At 44.8% G+C, this 9148-nt stretch overlaps 1 protein-coding gene across 3 annotated transcripts; it reads left to right on the top strand.

Annotated features, from left to right (window-relative positions):
• Nucleotides 1–6: 6 nt before the first annotated feature.
• Fst (follistatin) lies at nucleotides 7–5147 on the top strand. 3 transcript variants are annotated; one of them, XM_004623103.2, is made up of 6 exons: nucleotides 7–122; nucleotides 1945–2136; nucleotides 2554–2772; nucleotides 3114–3338; nucleotides 4040–4267; nucleotides 5006–5147. In XM_004623103.2, the coding sequence occupies exons 1-6, from the start codon at nucleotides 38–40 to the stop codon at nucleotides 5086–5088; spliced, it is 1032 nt and encodes a 343-aa protein (XP_004623160.1). In that variant the 5' UTR covers nucleotides 7–37; the 3' UTR covers nucleotides 5089–5147. The 3 variants fall into 3 exon arrangements, with proteins under 3 accessions (XP_004623160.1, XP_004623159.1, XP_004623161.1); XM_004623102.3 differs by having other exon boundaries at nucleotides 4037–4267; XM_004623104.2 differs by having other exon boundaries at nucleotides 4037–4267; nucleotides 4734–5147.
• The last annotated feature ends 4001 nt before the right edge of the window (nucleotides 5148–9148 follow it).

Below are 9148 nucleotides of genomic sequence, written 5' to 3'. Positions count from 1 at the left end.
CGCCGCCGCCGCCGCCGCCGCCGCTGCCGGCCCCGCGATGGTCCGCGCCAGGCCCCAGCCCGGCGGGCTCTGCCTCCTCCTGCTGCTGCTCTGCCAGTCCCTGGAGGACCGCGGCGCCCAGGGTGAGTGCGGGGGCGCGGGAGGCTGGGCTCCCCCAACCCAGTCAGCCGTCGCCGCCCTGGGGAAGTGTTGGGCCAACTTAGCGAGTGCGGGATGGAGAGGGGTGGGCAACCGGGGGCGCTGACACCAGGACCGGGAACGGAGTTTGGAGCTCGGTTGTCTTTCCAAGGCAGAGTCGGCAGTTGGCGTTGGATGCTCCAAGTTCCGGCCGCGCTGACTCTAGCTGTCTCCCCCGTTGGCTCCGAGAAGGAGCCGAGCATCCGCAGCCTGCAGATTTCAGAGGCCCATTTGCCGTCTGCCTAGCGCTTTCCAGCATCTTTTAGGGACTTTATAGAAGCCGCTGGGGTGCAGGAGAGATACTGAGTTTTCTTGAGTGGCTGGGGGACGTGGTTTCAGAAACTTTGCCCAAACTTGGAAATGTGGGTGCTGAAAATTGTAAAAGGAAGTAGGTTTCTTTCTGCTTAGTGGATGCTTCTTGCAGCCCCCTCCCCCACCCGCGCAAAAAAAAAAAAAAAAGAAAAAGAAAAAGAAATATTTAGGGTACTTGATAATTTCCCCCCTTTCTCTTATTCCTCTGTTAACTTTCTGTGAGCGTAGTCTACAACTGATTTAGGTCGTAAAATGGATTAAGGGCAACACTGTGAAGCTTATCTTTTAAAACTGGATTTTATTTCATTAAATCCTGGGGCATATTTTCCAAAAGTATGAAGCTGGACGCTCGCGCTTCAGTTATTGTTAAAGTCACCTCGGTGAGTCACGGGAAGTTTTCCTGCTCAAAGTCCCTTAGTAAAAGGGGGGACCGAAGAGGGAATGAGCCCCCAAAGACTTCTTGGTAGGCTTAGATATGTATATATAACCGGGAAACGGTAGGCACCCTCCCCCTGCGCGGTGTTACTTTGCCTGCGTTAGCGTGACTGTTTTTTGTGCGTTTGTAAACTGCCCCCCGCGTCTGTCCAGCTGCTCCGCATGACCCGCCTTTGCTGCGAGGCGCTGCCCGAGTGCGGGACGCGGGCGCCGGGGCGAGCGGCCCTCGGAGATTTCGAAAGCTCTCAGCGACGGCGGGCGGCGGGCGGCAGGCAGGCAGGCAGGCAGGCGGGCAGGCAGGCAGGCAGGCAGGCAGGCAGACAGGCGGGAGGGCGCGCTCCACGTCTGTCGGATTGCAAAACGGGCCCGTCCGGCGGGCTGCGCCTCCAGCGGGGCTGTTCCAGGCCGGGCCGGTTGCTTTTTCTTTTGTTTTTTTTTTTTTTTTTTTTTTTTTTTTTTTTTTTTTTGCTTTCATTTTTCACAAGTGCCTTTCTCCTGATATGTTCCTGGGTAGGTGTGTGTGTGTGTGTGTGTGTGTGCGTGTGTGTTTCAGTCTTCTCCCGTCTCACGCCTTCTACTTTCTCAGCCCCTGTCACAAATAATTCCCCCGCCGCCTACATGAAACCAACATGTAAAAACATCCGTCGCATCCTGTTTGTGTCAGGTTCTTTCATCTGCTCTTCGAGCCGCTGCAGATTATGCAATGGGACGAAGCAAAGTAAACAGTCTAGTAAAAGTCAGCGCGAGCCGCACGTGTTGTGTCTGGGTCACCGGTAGCTGCCATGGGGCTGCGGGCCGGGGCGCCGTCCTCTCCTTCGCTCGCTCACCTCGGCGATCAGGGCTTCCCACGTCCCCACCTCCCCAGCCCTTCCATTTATTTCCCGCTTCGCTCGGGTCTCCCGTCCCCGCCCCCACGCTCACCCCCAGTCCACCCCCGCGGCGTCTCCTGCGCTCCCAATGCCTCCGCGCCTCCCCTCCGCGGTCCCCTCCGCTTCACCTCCCTGCTCCGTGTCTCCACAGCTGGGAACTGCTGGCTCCGCCAGGCCAAGAACGGCCGCTGCCAGGTCTTGTACAAGACCGAGCTGAGCAAGGAAGAATGCTGCAGCACCGGGCGCTTGAGCACGTCCTGGACCGAGGAGGACGTGAACGACAACACCCTCTTTAAGTGGATGATCTTTAACGGGGGCGCCCCCAACTGCATCCCCTGTAAAGGTGAGCCGCTTGGTGTGCAGCTCAGGCCCTCGGTAGGGGGCGTCTGGCCGTCTTCTTCCGAGCTCACTGGCTGGACTTCGAGCTGGAAGAGCTTTGTGAGCGGGCTTAACCCTGGGTAGTTGTGTTGACGCCAGCCTGTTGGAGCTGTAGGCAACAAAAGTCTGCGGTGACCCCTGGACCTCTTAGCTCACTGTGATGGGAAAGCCGTCCAACTCGAACGGACTGGGAGACATCTGGGTGTGGGCAGGTCCGCTGTCCCCACCCATCCCTCTCCCAGCCTTCTAAGACTGCCTGGGCCCTCCCTGTGAGAACTGAGGGTGCAGGGGGTGCAGGATTACACAAGGCACCCAGATCCTCCTGGCTGACCTGCGCACTGCCTGGCCCTGGCTTCGATCCTTGTATCTTTCCAACTCCTAGAAACGTGTGAGAACGTGGACTGTGGACCGGGGAAAAAATGCCGAATGAACAAGAAGAACAAACCGCGCTGTGTCTGCGCTCCAGATTGTTCGAACGTCACCTGGAAGGGGCCGGTCTGTGGGCTGGATGGGAAAACCTACCGCAGCGAATGTGCCCTCCTCAAAGCCAGATGTAAAGAGCAGCCCGAGCTGGAAGTGCAGTACCAGGGCAGATGTAAAAGTAGGTCCAACCCTGAGCAAGAACCCACCTCGCCTCCTTTGGCTTTTCCTTTGGCCCCCTGGGAGACCCCCTTCTGGGATAGCATAGTCAGCCCGAGAGAGTGATAGTAGTTATGCCAAATAAAGGAGCCCTTTTCTAACTTCTAAAGAATCGGTAAGAGTCCTGAAAAGAACCAACCCAAAGTTACAGCTTTTTTTTTTTTTTTTTAATTTTGTAAAATCCCAGGCTCCTAAAGCATCTTTTGCAAGGTGGATGCTTTGTTTTTTCATGGTTTCCTTGATACCCTGTCGTGCTGGCTGTGCAGCCTATTGAAGAGTGTTTCCCTCTTTTTTTTTCCCCAGAGACCTGTCGGGATGTTTTCTGTCCAGGCAGCTCCACGTGTGTGGTGGACCAGACCAATAATGCCTACTGTGTGACATGTAATCGGATTTGCCCAGAGCCCACCTCTTCCGAGCAGTATCTCTGTGGGAACGATGGAGTGACATATTCCAGTGCCTGCCACCTGAGAAAGGCCACCTGCCTGCTGGGCAGATCCATTGGATTAGCCTATGAGGGAAAGTGTATCAGTAGGTATTCTGGATTGAGAAAGGAAAAAGAGATAGCAAACAACCAGAAAGGCTAGTTCTAACACTAATACTATGGGATTAGTCAAGGATGAAAGCCCAGAGTCTCCTCCAGTGAGCCATTTCACTAGAGAGAGAAATGCTGTACAGGTTGGGTAAACTGTAATGACCACAGAATTCCTTGTGGACACCCGTTGTCTTCTAGAAGTACTGACATACACGGACACATACACTCAAATGTCCGGAAGAATCAGCAAACAATATCCCACCTCTGAAAACTTAGAACTCACACAATTATACACATTTTTTAAAAGTGCCAGACTTGCTAGAAGCAAAAAATAATTACTTAACAGTTCCTAAAATCTGTTATCAGAGACCAGTAATTGGTGGAATTCTTTTCTTTTTTTTTTTTAAGATACCACCTTGTAGGAAATAATCAGATGCATATTTAACTCAAGGATTCCATGAAATCCTGTTCCAAAATATGCTGTCTTCTATACTACTGTAGTGTGAAAGGAGAAATTGTGTGTGTGTATGTGTTTGATTGCCTAATGAAACACTTTTACATAACATCTTCATTACTCCATTATAAATAATAAAATATAAATGACTGTGTTTATGTTTATTAGTAGAGAACTAAAGGAGGACGAAAGGGGGACCAGACTGATCAGTTGACTTATCACAGATGTATTATACCCTAGAAGCAAAGTCCTGTGAAGATATCCAGTGCAGTGGTGGAAAAAAGTGTTTATGGGATTTCAAGGTTGGCAGAGGCCGGTGCTCCCTCTGTGATGAGCGGTGCCCTGATAGCCAGTCGGATGAGCCCGTCTGTGCCAGCGACAATGCCACTTACGCCAGCGAGTGTGCCATGAAGGAAGCTGCCTGCACCTCAGGTGTGCTGTTGGAAGTAAAGCACTCCGGATCTTGCAACTGTAAGTGCGATTTCTAACTCTGCTGCAATTTAAGGCTTTCCCAAGCAAGCCCTAGAAAACGGACACTTAAAAAGCACGCAGACCTCCCTGTGCAAGCCTGTTTCTGTTTTAAGTAAGGTAGCCGCTAAATTTCACCATCAAGTCAGTGATCCACAAAACAGTTCTCTGCAATGTGTCCCAGCTTTTAGGACCTAACTGGTGATCAACTGGGTCACCTCTAAAATGTCTATATCTGGTCACTTGTCCCTAATTCATTGGCTTCAGTAATGTGCTTTGCTGTTCGCTTTATTAACACTTGAATCTAAACTAACTTCCTCAAAAGTCTTTTTTTTTTTTTTTTCCAAAGTCAGCTTTGTGTATAATCACATATGGGCTGCTGCTTTTCGCAGTTGCCTGTACTAACTCTGAATTAAGGGCCCAAAGCAGTTATACCCAGAACACAAGAGCGCTTTTTATCTGATTTCAGGAATCTGCCCGTAAAACCTGAGCCATTGATTCTTCAGAACTTTCTGCAGTTTTTTGACTTCATATATTATGGTTTTTTAAAAAACAAAAATTTAAACTTATTCTGTAACAGCAGATGCCAAAAACAAACCACTAAAAGCATCTCACTGCAAGTTACACACAAATGCAACGCTGTAATGTGGCTAATGAGAGGGCTTTGAAAGCATACACTGAGCTGCTTCTGCGCTGTTGTTGTCCGTGTTTAAACAACAGCTCCCTGTATTCCCCATCTAGCCATTTCGGAAGACACCGAGGAAGAAGAAGAAGATGAAGACCAGGACTACAGCTTTCCTATATCTTCCATTCTAGAGTGGTAAACCTTCCACCAGTGATTATGTGCACACAGGCTTTGAGGAAAAAAAAAAAAAAAAGGAAAGAAAAGGAAAAAAATATATTGTCCATACTGTAAATAAGTGTACGCTTATTTATTTGGGGGGAAAACTCTACATGAAAGGACCTTTGTCCTGAAGCTCTCTCCCAGGCCACCTTGTTACTCCTCGGGCACGGAGGAGCAGTCATTGTGAGGTCTACTGGATGAGGCCATAGTTGAAACTTGTAGACATTTATTTATACTGTGTCATGTTTTATAATTTATACATGAAATGTCTGGTTGACTGTACACCTTGTTTTTGAAGAAATTTATTCGTGAAAGGAAGCGCAGTTGTTATTTATTGTGAGGTCTCTTGCTTGTAAAGTAAAAGCTTTTCTTTCTCCCCTTGTAAACCATTTAAATCCATTCCTTCCTCCCCACTTACTCCTCTGTCTCCCTTCATTGCACCATTAATTAGCTTCTTTTCCACTTTTAACAAACTTGCATGTTGTTCCTGTCATGTTTATTTATTGGATTCTCTGCTGCCTGATCTGTACATACATGATCCCTCGGGTTTTGTTTACAAGGAATCTTGACTGACCAAAAGGCATTAGAACGCTGGCTCAAAGGCAAGGTACAGAGGACGCACGTCTTCGCGGAAACCCCTGCTTCCTTTCTCTTGTGCTGAGGAGGCCATTCGTGAGAGAAAATGTGAGAACAGTGTTAGAATTCTGATAATGTGCTTTTAGGACATTACAGATCCAAAGAAATAGAGTGATGTGGGTGTCTAGAAATTACAGTGAGACAAAGGCTCAGTTAGCCTTTCTTGGGAGTTTCCATTAAGCTAGTTAGCTGTACCTTTTAAATTCTTTTTCAACCAATGTGTCATTAAAAGTTCTATCAAAGCTTTATCAGTTCAAGTTTCTTGATTTTCATAATACTTTTTTCTGATGCAATTTTATATTTTCAAACATGGCAAGTTAAATATAAATTCATTTAAATATATAGTTTTGTACTTTTTCTACCATGTAAATGTGCAATGTATATAAAAGTTATAATGTGTATTTGTAAATAAATGATGAGTGAAAAAATAAAAAAAATTTTAAAAAGCCAATGGTCTCATTTTTTTTTTGATGCAAAAGAAATTGTTTGGCATATGGAGTAGAAGTACATATGATACATTTCCTAAAGAATATAGTTATTGCTGAAATTAGGTGACAAGGACAATCAGAGCCGCAAAGTGAGGTAAATTACAAATCACCTCAGTGCGGATTGAAAAATAAAGGTCCATCATCTCCTTGAGAAAGGTGGCGTGTATGTGGTGCCAGCCACAAAAAAGACATGTCGATGTGAATCCCTCTCTAGACTGTACCAACCTGTTTGTCTTTGAAAATATTCTCTCAGCTGTGCTTGTTGACCCAGCCAGGGGCCCCTGTAACCTCCTCTACTCATCTAAGTGATGTGGAGATCAAATCATTACAAATCAACTTGTGTCACAAGGAAAGTGAAAATAGGCCGGCAGAAGTTTGACCAACAGTCTAGCAATGAGACTGCAGAAATGGTTGTATTAGAATTCTTGAGACTTAGCAAGATGGTTGGAGTGGAGCTAGATCTCCACATCAGTGTCCATCTTTGGGGGTCAAATAGTGACAAAGTAGAAGAGGGCCTGTTGATGTTTTGCAATTTGATATACATTACTAGGCCTCCAGAATAGCTTTGCAGGCATCAACCAATGACTCCCGTAATAGTCTAGGAAAAAGGATACGTAAGAATATCTAAGATCCAACTTGTAAATATGTTTTTTAAAAAAAAAAAAAAAAGATGAAAAGAAATGGGACAACTGGGAAGGGAAAAGCAAAGATATCAGCATTAAATAATATCAATAAGACTATCGCTTCTCGGCCTTTTTGGCTAAGATCAAGTGTAATATCAATATGACTAAATAAACATGTTCTTTATTTCAAAGCCACGACCCAAGTTCTTTCAAGTAGATGGTCTCTTTTTGTGAAAGTACTCGGTATGAACAGCACTAAAATTTACTGGCAGAAGTTGTTTGTCACCAAATGAGAAATTTGGCGGAGGCAGAGAAGGCTTGTGTAGGCAGATTTTATTTAATGAATTGTAATCTCTTAAGGTTTTTGACCTTTCGGAAAAACTGGGAAAGGAGGAACAGAAAACAAAGCTGGCTGGCTAATGCTTTGAGGGTCTAAGAAGAGGGCTTCACTTGCCCAGTGCAGATGAGCCATTTAGAACGTGGTCTCAGGAAAGGCTGGACAGAATGGGTTTTCCAGCCCTTCCTGGGCTGCTTTGTGGCTTCCTCCTGCAGTGATGCTGATGGCTGATGCAATAGAACCTGCCAGCGACAATCAGTGAAAGCATCCAGGATAGCAGGGTCTTACGCGTGACTTGGCAAGCAAGCGTGATGAGAATCAGCAACTTGCCTTTTAAACAACATTCGTATTAATTATTTAAAGCTTTATTTGGTGGGCCAGGGAGATAGCTCAGTGGTCTAATTGCCTGCCTGGCAAGCTCAGGGACCAGGATTTGTTCCCCGGGACCACGTGCTGTGCCAGCCCTGGAACCGACCTCTGAAACCAGATACGGTGACACACACCTGTAATCCCAGCACCGAAGAGGCTGAGACAGGAGGATCGCTACAAGTCCGAGCTGCATAGTGAGACCCTGTACAAGTACATAAAATTAAAGATAAATAAATAAAATTTTACTTGGTATTGGTCAGCATTGCTCATTCCTCTTAAATGCCAGGACCTCATTTTCCTTCTTGGAATTTCATACTTTTCCAATAATCTTACATTAGCCTAATTAATGTCAAAAATATAGATATCTGTGTGTGTGTGTGTGTGTGTGTGTGTGTGTGTGTGTGTGTGTGTGTGTCTGGGATACTATGGATCAAACCTAAGGCCTCATGAATGCTAGGCAGACACTTTACCACTATGCTATACCTTCAGCCCTAGAAATCATTATTAAAATTAAAATTAGATTTATATCATTAGATGGTGGTTAGAATTTCAGTGAAGTCTCAAGTGTATTTCACCTGTGTATAATATCATTAACACAAACAATTGTTAGTAACTAGGGTTTTTTAAATTTTTCTTTTCCTTTTTATATATTTACTTATTTACTGTCAGAGGAGATCCTCAGATGTGCTGAGCTTAGGCCTTTTTTTTTTTTTTTTTTTTCAGAACCTGGGATTGAACTCAGGCCCTTGTGCTTGCCAGGCAAGCACTTATTCCACTGAGCTATCTCCCCAGCTCCTGCATCCCTCTTTATCTATCTGTATTTATTAACTTGAGATAGTCTTACTAAATAGCTCAAGCTAGACTTGAATCTAAGGTACTCCTGTATCAGTCTCCCAGAGTGCTGGAATTATAGGCATGAGCCATACTGTGCAGAATAACTAATTTTAATTAGTAGTTAATGACTACATCCTAATCATCACTGGGAATTGCAAAAATGTAAAGTGATAGTGAAAATGCAACTGTAAGTCTAGTTTTTATCTGATGTGCACTTAGACTAAGAGGTTTTATTTATTTATTTTTATTTTTTTTTTTACTTTTTGGTAACAGGGATTGAACTCAGAACCTTGTACTTGCCAGCCAGGCACTGAGCTATCTCCCCAGTCCAGAATTTTGTATACTGTCTTGGATACAGTGCCTCAAATACAGCAAAATTCAAGCCTGGCTTTATTAAAATCATCCTTAAACAGAAGCGCTAAATGCAGTACCTGACCCTAGACCAGTTCCTGTATTTAAGAGAGGAAAGTAAAATATTACAATTGAATACATAAATAAATAATAAATGTATGTTACCTCAATGTTAAATTTACTAAAATTGATCTCTACATTAGTTTTCTGTAAAAGATCAAAATGTATGTAATTATCTTTAAATGGTTTGAGAAGAAAAGATATTGTAGGCTTTAGCCTATGTTTCATATATTATGTATTTGAAGAGATACAAAAATAGTAGATGAAACACAGTAAAATATTAATATAAGTAAATCTGAGTAAGAGCTTCAGAATTTCCTAAAATAGTTTTTACATGGTATA

Source organism: Octodon degus, unplaced genomic scaffold (assembly GCF_000260255.1).
Source record: "Octodon degus isolate 3935 unplaced genomic scaffold, OctDeg1.0 scaffold00001, whole genome shotgun sequence".
In the NCBI taxonomy this organism is placed as follows: domain Eukaryota; kingdom Metazoa; phylum Chordata; class Mammalia; order Rodentia; family Octodontidae; genus Octodon; species Octodon degus.
The sequence above is the reverse complement of the archived record's forward strand: the minus strand, read 5'-3'. Positions and strand labels throughout refer to the sequence as shown.